Raw genomic sequence first — 19,632 nt, 5'->3', positions numbered from 1 at the left:
AGAGTCCAATCAGTTCTCCCAAGAGCATGCATTTGGTTGGACAGGTTCTATTCGAGGCAAAAACATCAAACCGAACAGTTTTTCTGCATTTTTTTTAGACAGGATGAAGACTACCTAATCTTAGCAATTTTACACAGGTGAAATCCTTGAAGTTTGTTTCATGTGGGTGTTAAAGAATATATCCTGATCAAAGATAATTCAGGGCAATGCCATGCGGAGTATATGTCTAGATTTTGACACTGTCGGGTGTCATAGTGGTTGTTCATTTTATCACTTTCTTTATTTTTCAATTTTCTAAAGTGAAGATTACCTGCTATTTATATATGAGAATAACAATGAAGGGGGAAAACATGCTAGTATAGTCATCTTTTTCTTTTCCTCTTTTCTTGAATTTTCCTCAACTGAGCTTTTATTGTGGAAAACTGTGTCCGGAAGTAACATCTATTTTTATTCGGTCTCTGCATCTACCGTTACGGTATGTGACTGAGAAAGACTTGTACGTTACGGGAAGAGGAGAAGAGACTGTAGACGAGGGATCGATTCATAAGACTGGGTTCGTATCTTTCAGTCATGGAGATTTTATGGATGGTTCTTACTGCAGATTCACTCAGTGTCTTTAACGAAAGTCGGATGGAATTGTATCTCCCATCAGTTAGCTAGCCAGTTAACGTCAGCCTACAATGTAACGCCTGTGCTGCCGTCTCATTATTTCGTCTCTGTCTGTCTCTCTCTTGTCTTCAGTGTTTTCAGGTGGCACAAAGCCTTTGGAGATCGACACCGTCCACAAAACCCAAGTTATTCCGCTGGATTTGGAAACGTTTCTGTAACGGTGACCGTTTATTTGATCCGATACGGGATGTCTGGACAGAGCATTACAGACAGGATAACCGCCGCTCAGCACAGTGTCACCGGCTCGGCGATTTCCAAAATTGTGTGCAAGGCGACCACACATGAAATAATGGGACCAAAAAAGAAACATTTGGATTGTAAGTATCCGGTTTATTGGTTATTGATATAGCTGTTTTTAATTGATTTTGTGCTTTAACCTGAGTCTGAATGATGTGTCCTGGTTATGAGGCCTGCACATAAGTTACATGTAACTTAACGCTAACGTTACATCAATGTAACCATTCTGAGGTAGTTAGTCTACTAGTAAAACTAATACACGCGTTTCTACAGACATTCAATATATAGAAGTCGTTCATTTTATCTTAAATAGTAGCATGGCTAACCGTTTTGACAACTGACAAGCAGTTTGCCAATGACATTGTTAGCAGCTGGGGTCCTTAGTGCTGAGTCGTTTGTAACGGTACATTTATTTTCTTTTTAAATGATTAACCACATTCTCTAGACAGCCACATTATTTACTTGGGCATACACAAATACTTTAATCCGAGTAGGAAACCGTGTTGGCTAGCTAGCTTTGGAGATATATGACTGATGGAAATACAAAATGTAGCAAGTTAACAAAAGAGTTAACTTACTTACTTAGTTGAAAAGGCAAACTTTCATAGCCTATAGGATCATAATTTCAGCCTGAATTGTCATGAATCATACTTCAATTTGCCGTTAAAGTTCCACCAAACGACTCACATTTGAGTAATATTTCAGCTCTTAGAATGGCCAATAAGTCCCACTATCTTCTTCTGCCAAAATATGCAATGCAGCAGGGAGCAAGCCGAGTCTATTCTTAAGCTAGGCATTGACTTTAAAATAGTAGCTGCCTGATGCATAATTAACTTTGGCTTATTGAGTCGACTCCTATATTATAAAAGGCATACAAATTATGTTTTATGTATTTTGTTTGTGAGAATGACACATACTGAGGCTACACATATGTGATTGTTCTGGGACTTGATTACTTTAAAGTCAGTAGAATACTCTGTGTATGTCAGCAATTCTAGTGACTGTTGAGTGTGTACTTTGTGGCTGTGGGGGTTGTGCACTTATACAGCTTTATCAAGAGCACACAAGCAAATAATCAGAAGGGTCATCAAGACCAGATTAATTGTTACCAACTTTAACAGTCATTCTCTTTCAGTGCATTTGGAGAGGGATGACTGGACGTTGACGCAGCCTTTGCACATCCTGACCTTTGGGTCTCGTTTGAGTCTGTATCTTTTCCCAGACCTCCATGGTGCTGTCAGGGGCTCCAAAGTCAAACAGATCTCATGTATACATTTCCCTGCTTATTTTTGGTATTATTAGTTCATACACAGCATGCATAGGATCATGGAGCTTTTACGTCCTAATAGCATTGATGACTGGTTCCCCCATACCATTTACTGTGAACCAGTATTGACAGGATTGTCAATGAACTATCTGCTTAATTATAGTCAGAGCAGCTAAGTCTCCCTGTTTCCAATGTTAAAATAAGGACTCTCAGACAGCTGAACATGAATGTTCTGCTCCTCTCTGTATAGTAGAAACAGAGTGAAAGTAATCTACATCCATTATGTTTTCACATATTGGCATGTTGGATCTCAATTTCATTAGCTGTGACCATTTGTAGCCCTGTAGGTATTTGCTTAGTGTGTGCATTAGTCATCTTATATCATCGTCTTTTTCCATTAAGTTGTTTTTCTTCAGGGATAGACTCTTAGATTTTGGCCTACGTCTATCAGCCATGCAAATGAAATAAGGCACACCAGGCACTTTTACCAAGTTGGTAGCACTTTGGTCCACAAACAGTAAAAGTGCAGTGCACCAACTATGCAAATTGCTCATCGCAGTTTAATTTAAGTAGCATCCATCAGTCAGCCTGTTGTATAAGGTTCTCAACTAATGCCTGTTCTACAGCCATATTTATATTTGAGTATTCTCATGTCAGTTGGCAGTAATTTGAAATGTGGTATTATCTGTAAGCAAATATCGTGTTAGGATGATCATTGTGTAATTGATGATTTCATCACAGTGCTCTTTGCTGTTATATTAACTGGCTCAGCAACAAACAGTATATTGCAGGCAGCCCCTTGGTACGATGTGGGATTCACTTCTATTGACCTTATATGTTTAGGCCTAGCTTGAGCAAGGAGTGCCATGTTTGATGATGGAACATGTGGGTTTTTGAATACCTCCACCGTTCAGCTGATGGAGTATGCAGTAATGAGATCATGTCCCAGTAACCTTGCTGATTCCAGACAAGCAGGTGATGCATGGCTCCTCTGTGGAGCTGCTGAACTGAAGCCTCTCCCTGAGGTAATCTAGAGACCCACTGCCCAGCTGGAATCTCACTTAGGTTTGAGGTATTTAAAGAGGGCTGAGGGGTGCACTTGTGTTAGGAGTGGCAGCTAGACACATCAGGGCTATACCTGGCTGCTCAGGAAACTCCAGTGTTCCTCTTGTCTGGGTTGCAGGTGAGATATGGCCCTTAGCACGGTCTTCATTGAGTTTGCTCTCTACCACAGTTCACATTCTTTAACACTGGTATGCTAGATAAACTCAGTCACATAACGTCAAAGAGACTCTGCAGTTACCAGACAGGGGAAAGGGTAAACAAATCAACCTCTGCTGCACGCTTTAGCTTATTTACTTGCATCTTTGTTTAAAGTAAGTGTGAAATTACTTGGACTAAGTGGGTTTAGTGCAGTTTATTCCCCCAGCAGTGTCTATGAAACTACTTTTTTTGTATGACTTTTGGACATGTGTCTTTGTAGCTCCACCGTTTTGTAATGTGTAGTATTGCCTACACTGAGAGTTTCTATTGGCTAGATGGCAGCAATTATTTTTTTTGTTCAGGTTAATTGCCATTATGTAAAGTTCATTACACACTACTGTTAAAGTGCTCAAAGGTCTCTCGTGAGGTAATGAATATATGAAGTCAGCAGTGGCTGTTGACCTTTGAAACTGCCATAAACATCCTCATTCAAGAGACAATTCCCATAGGATTTGTAGGCCATATGATTACCTGTGGTCCGTGTTGCATTATTTAGAAGCTGCAGGTACACGTGTTAATTGATATTGGTGTCACATGCTTTCCAATTTGAAGTACAGTTGTAGTGGTCAGAGAGGCTGCCTCAAACGTTTTTTTCTGCTCTATTCACAGAATTTATCATTTCCTTCCCTCCTGCCTCCCTTCTCAGTTTAGTGGCTATTACATTAGAGGTAGACATCTAGAATAGTAGGTAGTTTGTCAGTGTTTTAAACTTTTGCAACAGAAACAAACTCATGTTGGGACATTCTTTTAGGCAGATGTGAAACACCACTTCCTTTGAAAATTCTGGTTGGTTCACACACACATAAGCAGTAGTGTCTCTAAGAACACTGGAGTGTTCTAAAGCTGTCCTGCTCATATCGATATGTGATGACTTTGTTTGCGAGAGAGAAACAGCCTTGCAGTAGTGATACTTGCCATCAGTTGTTTTAGATTTTAGTCAAAGGGTGCATTTGTGAAAGGGCTTGGTGATTGGAGGTTTATTACAGGCTATACACCTCCAACAAGACATTTTCACCACTTCCTGTTAAAGGCTTGGCAAATGATGTACTCTGCTTACGTAAGCAGAGTACATCCACCCACGTGGGTGGTCGAAATTTGTCATGCCCATTTTTATTCCTATTTTTTATATCAAGGGCCCATTAATGATTGAGACTATAACCAACTACTCAAACTGATCAGTTTTTGTATAAAACGTATACATGCACTGACTAAACTTAACTTAGAAAAGCCCATGTGTTAAAAGCAAGCAATGTTGAGAAAGCCTCACCTCTCCACCTTTGGGCGATCCATTTGTTCACTGTTTGCCACACTTTGTAATCTATGAGGTTATTGAGTGAGGTGCTAGTCTAGATGTTCTGACAGTCTAGTCCACACCCCTGGCCTACATGCAAATCTGTATGGAATGCAACTGCAGCACTTTGAAAGCTCTCATTCATGTCTCACCTATTTTGAGTTTGATGGCTGGATTGTAGCCTTGGTTTCATCTGCTTCTCTGTTAGCTCCATTTAACTCTTGCCCACTAAAGGTTTATGGCCAGTGAGGCAAGTTTACATGGCTGGCTGTGGTCTGACATTGTTGTTCTGTTAAACTACTTATAATAGGAATCTGGGTTTACTGAGTTTCTGAAATTGTGGTGGTAAACTAGGTTTCTAAAAGGGGTTTAGGCCTACAGTATGTGCAGTGCCAGAGAATTTACTGGGAATGAAATGGTAAAATGTTTAGGCGAAGGATTTAAAGGCATTAAAAAAATGTTGACAACATGTTCCAGACTCTAGAACATGTTGTCAAAATGCAAAATCTCTAGTTTCTAGAGCAGGTTTATTTGAGGGGTCAGGAGTGACTGTTCATAATTGTAGTTTGGTGTTATTGCTTTACTTGGCAATTGTATTAGCACCTGCTTGTACAGCATGTAGTATTGTTAAATTAATGGAGGGGGCATGTGTTAAATCCCAATATTAGGTAAATCATTAGCGAACAAGATGAGGGTGGTAACAGTGCTTTGCGATACGAATATTTCACCTCCTCAGATCTCCCCAGTCTTGTAATATCTTGGCCTCTCAACAGAGGTGACGGTGGTGGCCGGTCTCTTTCTTCCCAAGTTTGTACTCCCTGGAACATCAGTCATGGCAGGCACACTAATATACATCTGTATGTGAGCCCCCTCCCAGAGGCCCTACCCTCCAGCATCACCCTCCCCACGCTAAATGCAGTGCCGCACAAGGAGCACGTGACTGCAGTGGCATCAAGTGACAGCCCTTAAAAAGAGTGCTGACACCCTGTCCACCAGGTGAGCTGAATGGAGCCCACTGTGAAAGGCCTGTGAGATTCAATAGCACAACTGAAGCTAGCTGTCATGAAGCGCTTGCTCCTGTAGCCCACCAGAGCCCAGTTATGTAGCGGAGCAGTTAACCATAGTCCTCCATAAATCCGCCAAATTTAAAATTCCAACACAAAGAAAGCAGAAGGAAACGGAAAAGACATGAATCTGGTGGAATATCCTGCAGCACCGGAGCAATCCCAGAAGTGGAACACAAAGGATATATACTAGTCAACATGTGACACCTGTCTGTCATCTGATTCTTTCATCTAAAATAATTTATACAGTATATTTAAACACAAAATGCTTCATCACCCCTGGCCTACATGCAAATCTGTATGGAATGAAACTGCAGCATTCATTCATGTCTCACCTGTTTTGAGTTTGATGGCTTGATTATAGCCTTGTTTCATCTGCTTCTGTTAGCTCCATTTAACTCTTGCCCACTAAATTGTAGGCAAGTTTACATGGCTGGCTGTGGTCTGACATTGTTGTTCTGAAACTACTTCATATTGGAATCTGAAAAAAGAATGTGAGATTCAATAGCACAATTGAAGCTAGCTATCATGTAGCCTGCTCCTGTAGCCCATCAGAGCCCAGTTATGTGCAGTGTGCGCAGTGTGTCCATTTCAGCTCAGTATGCTGTCATTTACTGTCGCGTTTCTCTCCTCACACACTCATGCAGGTGTGGAGCTGAGAGAAAGGTGCAGTTATGACTCCATCGGCTGTCTGCTAACTAGTTGCTCTCACTACTGTTATTAGCTGTTCTGTTTCAACAATGTTAAGCTGAAAAAAGGTGCATGCTGTGGTATCGGGATTACGCTATGAGAAAAGTGGGCTATCCCATCCATCTCATCTGAGGACGGAGAAATGTCTGGCTGAGTCGAGTTATAACCGAGCAGTCTGTGTGTAGAGGTCTGTATGGTTATACTGAAGCAGCCAGATGTCATTTAATGAAGGTAGATGAGTATTTTTGGCCCACAGATTGTAAAAGTGAGCTTGCAATCCCAGGGTTTTCTCTGGGATTTTAGAGCGTTTAGGAGCAGATGACGTTGTAAGCTCATTTGCATATCGGAGACGTCATCGCTCAATTGTTTTTGCACAAAGCTTAGTGCTTATCGGTTGCTGCAAGGGAGATATTTTTTTTTTTTTAAAGATTGTTTTTATTAATGTTTTTTGACAACATAAGAAAAAAATATATACAAATCAACACCCAAAATATAAAGCAAGGGAGAGATTCCTAAAGCATAACATGGAGTAGGAGCTTGTCACTAAAATGAGAATAGCTTGTCCACCTTAAAGGTCAGCCCACCTTAAGTTACTGATAGTGTGTTCCATCAAAGATCCTCTTTACTAAAGAGAGCGCATTTCAAGCAGCGCCAACGGTATGAAACATCCATCCATCTTTGTCCACTTATCCGGTATCGGGTCGTGGGGGTAGACGCTCCAGCAGGGGACCCCAAACTTCCTTTTCCCGAGCCACATTAACCAGCTCCGACTGGGGAATCCCGAGGCGTTCCCAGGCCAGGTTGGAGATATAATCCCTCCACCTAGTCCTGGGTCTTCCCCGGTATGAAACAGTACACACTAAACAGTACCTCTAAAGGGGCGTGGCCTCGTTTGAACGTGTAGTGAACGTCATGTGGATGAATAAAAAGTTATATTTGAATAATTTATTAATATGTTCTGTTAGGGAGTTCACCAACATTAGCTGACGTTAGCTTCTCTGTGTTGCCAAATCTCGCGAGAGTTTGATCCTGAGACAGAAACAGGTCTCAAACTAAGTTAATTTTCTCCTGATGATGTTTGTCTGAAAAATGCCATTTTAGTGTCCAAATGTTCTGGAGATACTGTATGCGGGTTGTGAGAAATGGATCCAATATTTACTTTGGTGACTACGGGGCGAAAGGATCGCTCATAATCTGTGTTCACATTCACTTCTCCCATTGGAATCAATACACTCAGGACCTGCCGCTAGTCTCCTAAAGAGGTGTGGCAGATACAGGAAACTACCTCGAGTTGGGGCGTCTCACTTCTAAACCGTCTCTGGTTCCATTTACTTCGGAAGTCAGAAGCCGGAGCTGGGAATGACGTCACACTAGAGCTGGGCAATATATCGATATTATATCGACATCGTGATATGAGACTAGATATGGTCTTAGATTTTGGAGATCGTAATATGGCTTAAGTGTTGTCTTTTCCTGGTTTTAAAGGCTGCATTACAGTAAAGTGATGTCATTTTCTGAACTTACCAGACTGTTCTAGCTGTTCTATTATTTGCCTTTAACCACTTAGTCATTATATCCACATTACTGATGATTATTTATCAAAAATTTCATTGTGTAAATATTTTGTGAAAGCACCAGTAGTCAACACTACAGTATCGTTGCGGTATCGATATCGAGGTATTTGGTCAAAAATATCGGGATATTGGATTATCTCCATATGGCCCAGCCCTACGTCACACCCGAGTTGACTGCATTCCATTTAACAAGTGTGAATTGTGGGGTTAGCTCTAGCCAAGTTAGCAATTATTAGCAATACCAGTTGATAACAACACATTAGGCTGTTTTTTGTGCATACAAACAACATGTCCACAGATAGAAGATGGACTGGACTGTATGTATGAATGATTTAGTAAGACACAAATAAGACAGAAGTGCTGTATGTTACTACAGCTTTCACTACTGTTGATGCCCGGAGCAGCCATGTTGGATTTTGAGCTTGGGGTACTGTGAGGTTGTCTGACTTTCCAACTCGGAAATCTGAGTTCAGGGGGCGTGTTTCAGACTTTGAACTCGAATATTCCGACTTCCAAGTACAAATGGAATGCACTATGAGCCTGTGCTGAAGTTGTCGCTAGCTCAGTGGTTGCTATGCTATCCCCCTTCTCTTCAACCAGCAGGTAGCAAGCAAGACACGGGAACTTGGCTTGGGTTTTAAGGAGTAGTAGCATTTATTCCCGACAGATAAACTGTACACACACCGCTACGTTCACAGCTATTGTGTCACTGCTAACGTCATACTTATCAACACGCACACTTCACTCTCTCTCTTTCCCTCTCTCTCTCTAATGCACACTCACTAACGGGCTGAAGACAACGAGTGGATGGCCGTCCTGTGTGTTGGCTCGTCCATATGCTCTCCATAGACCGTTCATACCATTTTATACAGTCTATGGTTCATACGCTTAGGCGGTGCGCAAAATCGCGTAGGCACTGCATCTATGCTGTATAATGATAAGGAAAACCCTGCAAAACTAAGCTTGCAGATAAAAAACCCTGTTTTGGAGAACATCTTTTTATATGATATATTACGTGACGTGAAGCATCTGAATTTTGCACTGGTGTGGGTATAGTTTTAAGGGCTCAATGTTTGCTTTAGCCCACATTATGTTCAGAGTAACTGAATCAAAATGATAGACGTTTCCTGAAGCTGAGAGTGTTCCTAAAGCAAGCCTTGGATTGCCAAGGCTAAATAGCCAACAGGAAGTCCTCACATAACCCAACCCCTTTCCAGAGCAGGGGAGCAGAGCTGATCAAATGTGAGATTGGCTGGTATACTTTTGATGTATTTCCTGGCAATTATGCTGCTGATTACAAGCATACTGTACATAATTCCAGCAATCACACTTGGCCACTGGAATGCCTAACTGTTATAATCATGTAAACATGTCATCATGCAAACATGTTATAATCATGTTATCTTGAAATTCCACAACATTTCCAAACTGAGCTGCATCTAGTTGAGAATGGCCTGGGCGTTATCCAGAAAGGAAGTACACACATTTCGCAAACCCGCTAAGTAAAAGCTTAATTTAAATGCTGATCTCTGTGTCGTAAAGTGGCTTTTTGTATCACAGATCACTAATTAAAAGTCAGTGGGTCCTTGTAACTTGCAACTGGTGCAACTTTGTTTGATGTGTTGTGGGCTCTGTTTAATAAAGCTTCTTGAATTTCTTCATTTATTGAACTTAAAAAAAAAACATCCAGAACTGTGAAATTACCCTTGATACTTTTCTCGTTCGAACATTTTTCCTCATTCGGAACACACGACAATATAAGAGTTTGCTTGCAAAACATAATGTGCAAAATAATAGTTTTTTCTTGATTTTTCTGTTTCTGTGATCATTAGGAGCCGGAGTCGTAATTGCGATTAAAATTCTGATTCATTGCACAGCCCTAGTCATCAGCATTCATATACAATAAGAACTGTATCATTCATTAATGCAATTCACTTGTTACAGCTCAACAGTAAAAATAAACAAAGGAAAAAAAGTGATTGAGTCGAAAATAAAAATGAAACAAGATAAGAATAAGTCAAATGTATACACCTTTCACGTGCACAGGATAATAATGTCTAAAAATGGTTTACAAGAACGCACAGTTCTTTACAGATCTTTTGCTCTAAAAGTACACCAGATTGATTCATTTAACTTTAAAATGTACAAAATGTTCCATATTAAATTCCTGTAGCATAAAGAAAATTGTAATGTCAGTTTTTTTAAATTGTGCAACCATACCTCCAACTCAAAAATGCAGCTGTTTTTTTAACACATTAAAGCAACATTATGCAACTATTTTACCTTTTTAAAAAAGGAGTTTTATAATCTGGTTTAGCTGGCCAGCTAAAATGTATGCAGGCCATTCCAGCCCACAGGTTGTGTGTGGGTTCTATAAGCTTCTTGTTACAGTGCATTTGATTACTTTTTATTGTGTGCTTTCAGTGGCCTAGCCAACAAATGAAAGAGAGCAGGAAATAATGTTCTTTTTGTCTTATCTGGCACACTGTGTCTCAGGAATTATTGCTGACAGAAGACTTTAAATGCAGTATTTGTCAAGAGCTGTGTTAATGTTGTCTTTGGAAATAATTGCATAAGGATGATGGATTTTAGAAAAGCTGCCTTCAAAGAAAATGTATTTTTGTGTAAGCGTTTAACAATTTCACTTCTGTTTCAGTAAGAATACATTTTAGAGAAGTTGGTGGGTTCTACACAATGACCATTTCACAAAGTTAGTTTGACACATTCTCAGAATACCACAAGGTAGCTCAACCCAGTCAGCGACATTTAGCAACAGAGGCAATTATGAGAGACAGCCGTAGAAGAAACCAGCCGTGCTCTCTCTAACCACACTCAATGTTGCAGTGGAGCTCTTTCTTTGGGTAGATAACTCTTTCAGACCTTGTTCAGCAGAGCATATTTGAGTCATATGTCATTCACACAAGCTTCAAACTGCAGATTTCTGATTAACTTAAATTATGAGTAGCTTGTTGGGCTTGGTTTGCCATATTACAAATTGTTCTGTTTCAGATTAAAGCAGCAGCGTTTAAACTCTGGCAGTGGAGGTAGTCACAGAGCCATAACAGCACCGAACCAACGTTTGTGTGAAAGGGACAGCCGGCGTGGCGGGACTACACGCAGTACGATGCGCGAGTCGACCCACAGGACGGTCAAAAAGTGACAAAACAGCGTTTTGCGTCAATAGTCCACCTTCTCTTTCACTCGCTCTCTCCCTCTCTCAAACACACACACGCACACTAGGGCTGACCCGAATGCTTGACCCTTCCATTGTTTTAAAATGTTCTTATTATATATGCATTACCCCATAAATCCTGAATAGCCCATGAAATAAGGAATAGTAATCCCACAACATTCATTAATGTATTAATTAGAATTCAGATTTTTAGGCGGAGCGCTGTTTGTTGTGTCTGTGGGGGGTTACCAGCACGGAAACTGAAAGTTTGACCACGTGAGGGCTAGCAACTCGGCTGCAACTATCTGCATGCAAGATGTCAGAAATATGATGTCTGGAATAATTTGTGAATTTGCAAAGATGACCCCCAAAAAGCAAGAGTCAGATTTTTTCACATTTTTTTAGGGCACATTAATTTTTATACATCGCACCGTGTGCTTAAAAACCAGCGTACGTAACCTTTTCGTGTGTATGCAGCGTTTATACATGAGGCCCCAGACAACTAAGTAACAGCTTAGCCTTCATAAAGTATGATTGCCAGGCCTTTTGAGTTATATTTATATATATTTTTCATATAATTTGATTAATGTGATTGTCCAATCCATACTGACTTATTCCATTATAAATAGTTAACTAAGTATTTTTCATTTTGGCTCCGTGGTAAGAAAGATCAGCTTTAAGGTCACTTGGATACAGGAAAATAGGGAAATTTAGTTTCTACTTGAATGTACATGAGAAGACTTTTCCTCTTGCCACTCTCATTTCAGTTTATCTGTGCGTAATAAGTTCATTGGCTTCAGTCAGGTATATTTAAACTTTACTATAACTTGTTTGTCTGATGAGCAAGAGCTGCAGGTTGTTATGATTTGTCTTCATACAGAACAAACTTCAGGAACAACCAGAGGAGAAAGTTGGTGGTGTGTTTGTACTGCCCACAGCCATTTCAGTTCTGCTGAAAAGGCCTTTGTTGTCACATGGGTGGCCTATTGTGTATGTAAAAAGCAAAAAGCCTTTTGTGTGGCTTTCAACAAACACTGAGGAGGATTCATAGACCACCAATTCAAACAGCCCTCAATGGGTACTAGCACAGCCGCCTCATACACAACAGTTAACGTTAACTATTAACTTAAACAAGCTATTTCTATTGTTTCATGGATGTGGCTCTTTAGAGTAAGACATTTGGAAAGATTTCTGCCTAAGTAGTGACAGTTGTCAGCTGGCCGCGGACTACAGCTGGAAATGACTTACCCAGTGGTGTTCTATAGTTTAACTTATAGCTATCCTTACTAGCTAGGATCCTTACATGCTTGCTAATAACTTAATTGAATTAGGGCTGGGCGATATGGCCTAAAAACTAAATCTCAGATTTTTTCACACAAAGTCAGATCTGCAACACCGTTATCTCCCATTTTTTGGGATCAATAAAAAATCTGTCTTTTTATGCAGAGGTGTTCATGATACTAACCATTTGTGAACTTCAAATTGATTCTTCTTCTTGGGAATAGCTAACAACAATCGTTCCTCCTGCGCATGATCATGTTTTGATTCAGAGTGTGCACGGAGAGGACGGGCTGTTCACAGACTGGTCTGTTGTCAATGTGTTTGTGCGAGAGCGGGGCAAGGAGCGGCTGAGCGTATCAATGCTCTGCATGCAGCTCTCCTGTGAAATTAGATTTTACCCATTTTAAATAGTTAAAAACAAATAGAAAATCAATATGTGACAGTCAGTAGAAATATTTTGGCGGGCCACCACAAATATATCAATGTATTCGAGACACTGTGGCTTCATAGCTTATCATCCATGTGCAGTTAAGAAGGGCACACAGCAAGGAGAGGCAGGACTCTGTGTGTGTGAATATATATATATTGGCGGCGGTCTGATAATGCGTGTGTTTCGAATTTGGTGCATTTTGTAAATATGAGACAAATCTTCTTCAAAACTTGACATTTTCAGCGTGTAGCTTGCTAGCTTGAAGTTTGTTAGTGTTTCCCAAAGCAAAGGGATTTTTGAGAATGGCAACACAGAAAGGAAGCGGTCGTTCCAAAAAGGGATGTTTTTTAAATGGGTACTGCACTAGATCTATCAACTGTTGTTAGCATGGTGTTATGAAAGGAAACTCATAAAAGAAAATGAGATCACTACATGGATAAAATCTCTGCTTTCACTAAGCAGCAAATGTGTGTGCTTCCTCTAAGGTGCTGTGCATTGACTGCCTCAAAACTCCCATTTTCCTTTTCTCTCTTTCGCCTCCCTCAGACTTGATTCAGTGCACAAATGAGATGAATGTGAACATCCCTCAGCTGGCTGACACACTGTTTGAGAGGACCGCCAACACCAGCTGGGTGGTTGTGTTCAAGTCCCTCACCACCACACACCATCTGATGGTCTACGGCAATGAGGTCAGCACTTAACTGTTCTCCACCTTTTGCTTGGATGGAAATATCATAAAGGATTTTTGTTAAATAACTTATCTGATAAATATTTCACAAGTTGACAACATACAGCATGTTGGCATGGGGTGTGATATTGTTATCTCGTAGTAGTGCACTAAATGTTACATTCCCACAAGTAAAGCTGTTCATTGTACAACAGTTAGCTGTTTCAAAAGCATCTTTTGTGGTAAACTCCCCTTTTGCAAGAATACACAGTTCCTCATATGATGTTTTTGCAGAGATTTATACAGTATCTGGCTTCAAGGAACACACTATTCAACCTCAGCAATTTTTTGGACAAAAGTGGCCTACAAGGTATATTACCAACACTGTACACATTCTGCAGCAATACGCATTTGAATATTCGGCCAATATTCATCTGTGCCGTGACATGCATCATGATCCCCTTACTTCTTTTCTTTGTAATGTAGGCTATGATATGTCAACATTCATAAGGAGGTATAGCCGCTACCTGAATGAGAAGGCTGTGTCCTACAGACAAGTTGCTTTTGACTTCACTAAAGTGAAAAGAGGGTAAGGATTTTTCACTTCTTAGCTTTCACTGTGACTTACTGGGGTGGTGGGGTTGACTTGTACCTGAGCCACAGAGCTTGATGTTAATGTTCTTGTTCCAGAAACTTGACACCCCAGGGAAGGACATCCTTTAGAATGAAGGCTGATAGCACTGAAAGATAACATTGCAATAGTTGCATTTCCTGCTAAATATATTGTGACAGTTTTGAGTTGCATAAGCTCATCAGATATATGCCGCTTTTTACCTAATACAGCTACATTATTCGGAAAATATTTTGCTTCACGTCACCGTTTTTAAGCCAAAATACTCCGTGTACCAGATGTTTTCTTTTCACCGAATTGTCTTAGGTTTGATGGGTTTTTTTCATGCTCTGTGGTGGGCCTGGGCATAAGGGCTTTTTACACTGCATATTTGTAGCCTCCTTTTACTTACACACACACACACACACACACACACACACACACACACACACACACACACACACACATTGATAACCCAGGTTAACCTATGACCAGGGCTATATGATTCACACTGCACTTCTACTAGCCCTGAGTTAAATATCCGTTGGAACACGTGACTAATGTTTACATTCTAGAATGGCGGTGACTACTCTTTAACAGCAAGCCTTCTATTTGATAGATTTGGTAGTTTACGGCAAAATGTTTAAGAGATTGTAACCGTTTCATGTATATAACTGGAGAATGTTAAAACCATTAGCGCCATATATAGCAAGCGCTTTTTGTGTTGAGTCAGTGACTTGGAGATCAGATCACTTGTTCATTTACAGCACAAACTCCTCAAATACAACAATCGAGACTAGCCCATTTGCATCGGTGGTGTAGCATTTTCTCTCCTTTCCTTTCCATAGGGCTGATGGAGTGATGAGAACCGTGAACACAGAGAAACTCCTCAAGACCATCCCTATCATCCAAAATCAGATGGATGTGTTACTTGATTTCAATGTGAGTGCTTTTTTTTTTTTTTCTTCTTTATTTTATAAAGGACAACACACATTAATTAACATTTCTGTAAATGTGCCAGTGTTAACCAGCCGGCTAATTTTCATCTGTAGTCCTTTGGCCAGATGATTTTAGACCAGAGCAACAGGAAGCAGCAAGTTATTAGTACAGGTTAAACTATACAGACAGAAGTCAACAAGACACCATACAGACAGCTAGAGCAACAAATAAGCTTTCTCAGTAAGCCACGCAGAGCTACAGGAAGCAGCAAGACATTAGCACAGTTACACATCAACAGTGTCCCCTTTCAGTATAAGAAGCCATGCAAGCATCATCACACAGCCAAGCAACACAGACCTGAGCCATCTTCTTGCACTGTTCAACCATGCAAAGCAGTAACAAGCAGTGATAAAAGGATGAAATAGGCTACATCACAGGTGAATAAGATGGTAAAATAGTTAAAATACAAGTTCATCTTTCATACATACCCAAGGAATGCAGAGCGGGCTATATGTGACACCGGGCAAGACATCAAACATGTTAGCAGCAGGTCAGCAGTGATAACAACAATAATATAACATTACCAGGAGATTAAAATTTTCACAAGTCTGACTTTCCAAGAGCCAGGCCTTGAGACTTTGTGTGAAGTTATGGTAGGGGGTGCAGTTTCTTGTTTCCTTTGGTAGAGTGTTCCACCTATTAGAGGCTCTAACAGAAAAGCCTGATTGACTAAAGGAGCTGGACCTGTAAGGGCTTACACAGTCCCCTCTCAGAACAGACCTAGTGGGTCTATTGTTAGAATTTTTTTGCTTAATAAAAGTATTGAGTGGTGGAGGAGCTTTGCCATTCAGGATCTTAAACATTAGGCAGGTGTCATTGTATTTGATTAGATTTTCCCAACTAAGGATGGCATATTTGTTAAGAATGTTACATTGGTGATGCGTATTGTGTTTTCTGTCTAACACTTTGAGGGCCTTTTATACACAGAGAGAACAAGCTTAAGGGTTGTATATTTTGCTTACGTCCAGCTTGTCATACAATATAGTAGATGGGAGGTGATCATTGAATCCAAATATAATTTTGCTGCTAAATTTGTTAGGCAGCTTCTTATATACCTAAAATTGGCTAGATTGTATTTAGTTATTTGCATTACTTTTTTCACTTGTTCTTTGAAAGACAAGGTGGAGTCAAGGATGGTATTGGCTGCACGGGTTGGCTAAAATCTAAAAAAATCTTTAGCTGACACTTGAAATTAGCATTTTTGTGACCTAGTGGGTTTTCAAAATGGTAGCCTCCCACAGACTTCTTATTTTGTATTGGTGCAAAGGGCAGGACACAAAACAGAGGTGTTGACATACAAAACATAGGAATAGACAGAAATGGGAATTTAGACGAAATGAGATGGAACAAATACAAACAACAACTGTATTATTGTTATTATAAATATGCAAACCAGTCATTTTTACTAAGGGTGGTTATGTAGGGAACACGTTTATATGTAAAGAAGAGACCGACGAGGGAGTGAAGACTGAGCAAATAATAAAACAAAATGCATAATAATAATGAGGTGCCAACTTGTTTTTTATTATTGTTATATAATAATAATCCTAATAATAATGCCACGAAAGATATTAATGTGATTGTGTAGGTTTACATGTACAATAACATTTCATTTGTCAAATGGATGTTATTCCCACAAGTGCAGAAAGATATGGGGTAGCAGCTAGTGGTTGGGCTTTGGGTAGAGGCATTAACTTCATCGGCAAAGGATGGTTGTTGATTATATGTGACTGTAACTGTATATGTTTAATGCATAAAGGGTAATTTAGGTTTTTTTCAAACATGTTTCCCTATGTTTTTGTGTGTAAGTGACTGATAGGAACATCAATATTTGAAATTGGTCGAGTATTAAGCGTGAACGCTGTAACCGGCAGCTGCAGACCGGGCTGCACTGTAACCCTACGGGGCAAATGTGCATCGTCAATTTGGGCCACTAAAAGTTCTGTTTTTGCCGCTGACAGGCTCAGATTATTATTCTAAGTGTCTGACAACATTATGGAAAGGATCCCTACAGAGAGAGACCTTTAAAACCTCTTTGAGACCTTTCTGTTTAACCAGAAACAGCTCATAGGTCGCTAGCACCAAACCCACCAGACTCCATTAACTTACATTGTAGCTTGTTTCGCTGACTGCTAACTGCCGACTGCAGCGGTCTCGCTTAATACTGAATCAATGTCAAAGATAGTTGTTCCCATCAGTCACTTAGACACAAAAACATAGGAACATAGGGTCCAGATTGAAAAAAACGAAGTTACCCTTTAATAGAGTGTCTTTATATTTTTAAACTGATTGTGCTCCACCTCTCTTCCAGGTCAATGCCAATGAACTGACAAATGGTGTGATCAACGCAGCCTTCATGCTTCTGTTCAAAGATGCCATCCGACTGTTTGCAGCATACAATGAGGGCATTATCAACCTCCTGGGTAAAAACAAGCATTTGGGTTGGCGTGCCCTTGCAAATTGAATATTTGGACTGTGGGCTTTTCCTTACTGTCCTGTGCTGTATGCTTGAAGGGATCACTACAGATGATGAGGGACTGTGGCCATGGGGCGAAAGTCTAAATGAATTACTGCAGATGTTCTTGCAAGTATTTGTCTTTGCATTGTGCTTTGAAAGCAAGAATGTGCCTAGAGAATGTTCGCTAGCAGTCCCACAAAGTTCATGTGAGTCTTTCATGAAAAGAAAAACAAAGGACTGATATACTGATGGCTTCCTGGAACTGCAGACCTCTAACAAACTTATTACTAAGAAAGTTTAGGGGGCTGTTGCAAACTATTTCCCGGCATACCTCATGAATTCTTTTCTGATCCTAAAAGCAAGCTTTCCTTTCTCCTGTTTTAGCATGATGAGCATGCACTGCTTAGCTTCTACCAAGGCTGTAGTTTATAGAAACTGTAGTTGTACAATAGTCCCCAATGCTCATGATCATACAATGGGACTTTAATATTTAATTTGCAGATCTCACAACATATTAGTATGTACAGTGATTTTATTGGTCTCTTTTTCCTTTGTCCTGAGTACCAAGATGGATTTTACCAGCATACATCAGTGTCTGCGGAGACACATTAACTTGATATATATACCCTATGGAGATACTGTACCAATTAAATACAATTTTGTTTTGAAAATATAAACTAAAAACGTCCAAGTAACAGAAATACGGGAAGTGATTATGATTATATATATTTTGTGACTATAGTGTTTGTAGTTTTGTCAAGCTTTTTTCTTGTTCTGTTAACAGAGAAATACTTTGACATGAAGAAAGTCCAGTGCAAAGAAGGACTTGACATCTACAAGAAATTCCTTACACGAATGACTAGAATCTCAGAGTTCCTCAAAGTTGCAGAGGTAAGTTAGGACCCCAGATCGGATCAGTGAGGGATTACAAAGGGGCCTGGGGTCATATAGATTGGTTTCCTGTCCTAAATCTGATGGTCTTTGTTCTTTTCCTGCAGCAAGTTGGAATCGATCGAGGAGACATCCCCGATCTGTCGCAGGTAAGCCGAGATACAAAATCTAAAGATAACCATTTGGGACCTTTGCAACTATTAAAATAACCTGCCTTAACTTTACACCCCTCACCTCTATACTGGCTTTGCTTAACTAACAAGAGGATAGTGGCCTAATGGGGGAATTAATATTACATATAACAATATGTATATAATGTTTAAATATTGCTAGAATATACAATGTGACATGTATTTATTTGCCATGAAACGGCACACAAATGGGTTTTTTAGTGGCAGATCATCATTGGCTGACTTAAAGAATACAGTCAATGTGCAGTAGTACCTGCTTAGTCTCATTTGAGTAAGAAGTAAATATAGCTGCTGCATGTCCCCTATCTAATGTGCTAGTATTAGTGAAATACTGTATATATTACCATTGTTATTTAAAGGTCAGTGTACCAAAAACAGTTTTTTATTTATTTTTGTTGCATTATTGCACTAACTCAGGTCAACTTAGTAAAATGTAAACTGTTGTACTTTTTAAGAATATACTGTCATGCAGCATTTCATTTTCGGTTTTAAGTATATTGACACACCGTAGTATCTTGAGGCATATTTGCAAGCTATCAGTACATATCCTTTTTGTTTAATCAGAAACAGCTGCAAAATTGCCAAACTCACCAGACTCCATTCAAGTAAAGAATACTTTTAGCATGTATATTCACACATGTAAATGTGAAAGTTAAATGTAAATGGAATGTATTTATTCATATAGTGCTTTTCTAGTCTTAACGACTACTCAAAGCACTTTGCAATTGGGGGTTCAGTGTCTTGCCCAAGGACACTTAGGCCAAGGATCAAACCACCAACCTTCCGCACCTCCCACCTGAGCCACAGCCGCCCCTAGTGAAAGGTTTATTTCAACCAAACCAGAGTGGTGAAGTGGAAAGACGAACCAAGACGCCTTT

The 19,632-nt window shown here is 39.9% G+C and overlaps 1 protein-coding gene across 11 annotated transcripts in view; it reads left to right on the top strand.

Annotated features, from left to right (window-relative positions):
* Positions 1-443: 443 nt before the first annotated feature.
* picalma (phosphatidylinositol binding clathrin assembly protein a) overlaps positions 444-19,632 on the top strand; it is a 35,403-nt gene continuing 16,214 nt past the window's right edge. For all 11 annotated transcript variants that reach the window (XM_078265564.1, XM_078265563.1, XM_078265562.1 and 8 more), the window contains exons 1-9: positions 444-553; positions 742-986; positions 13,485-13,627; positions 13,900-13,975; positions 14,092-14,194; positions 15,064-15,157; positions 17,526-17,637; positions 18,457-18,563; positions 18,671-18,712. In XM_078265564.1, the coding sequence (XP_078121690.1) occupies positions 857-986; positions 13,485-13,627; positions 13,900-13,975; positions 14,092-14,194; positions 15,064-15,157; positions 17,526-17,637; positions 18,457-18,563; positions 18,671-18,712 (807 nt within the window). In that variant the 5' untranslated portion in view covers positions 444-553; positions 742-856. The remainder of the gene's footprint in view (positions 554-741; positions 987-13,484; positions 13,628-13,899; positions 13,976-14,091; positions 14,195-15,063; positions 15,158-17,525; positions 17,638-18,456; positions 18,564-18,670; positions 18,713-19,632) is intronic.

This window comes from Sander vitreus, chromosome 13 (assembly GCF_031162955.1).
Source record: "Sander vitreus isolate 19-12246 chromosome 13, sanVit1, whole genome shotgun sequence".
Lineage (NCBI taxonomy): Eukaryota > Metazoa > Chordata > Actinopteri > Perciformes > Percidae > Sander > Sander vitreus.
Note: the sequence above shows the minus strand (reverse complement) of the source record. Positions and strands in the feature narration are given on the sequence as shown.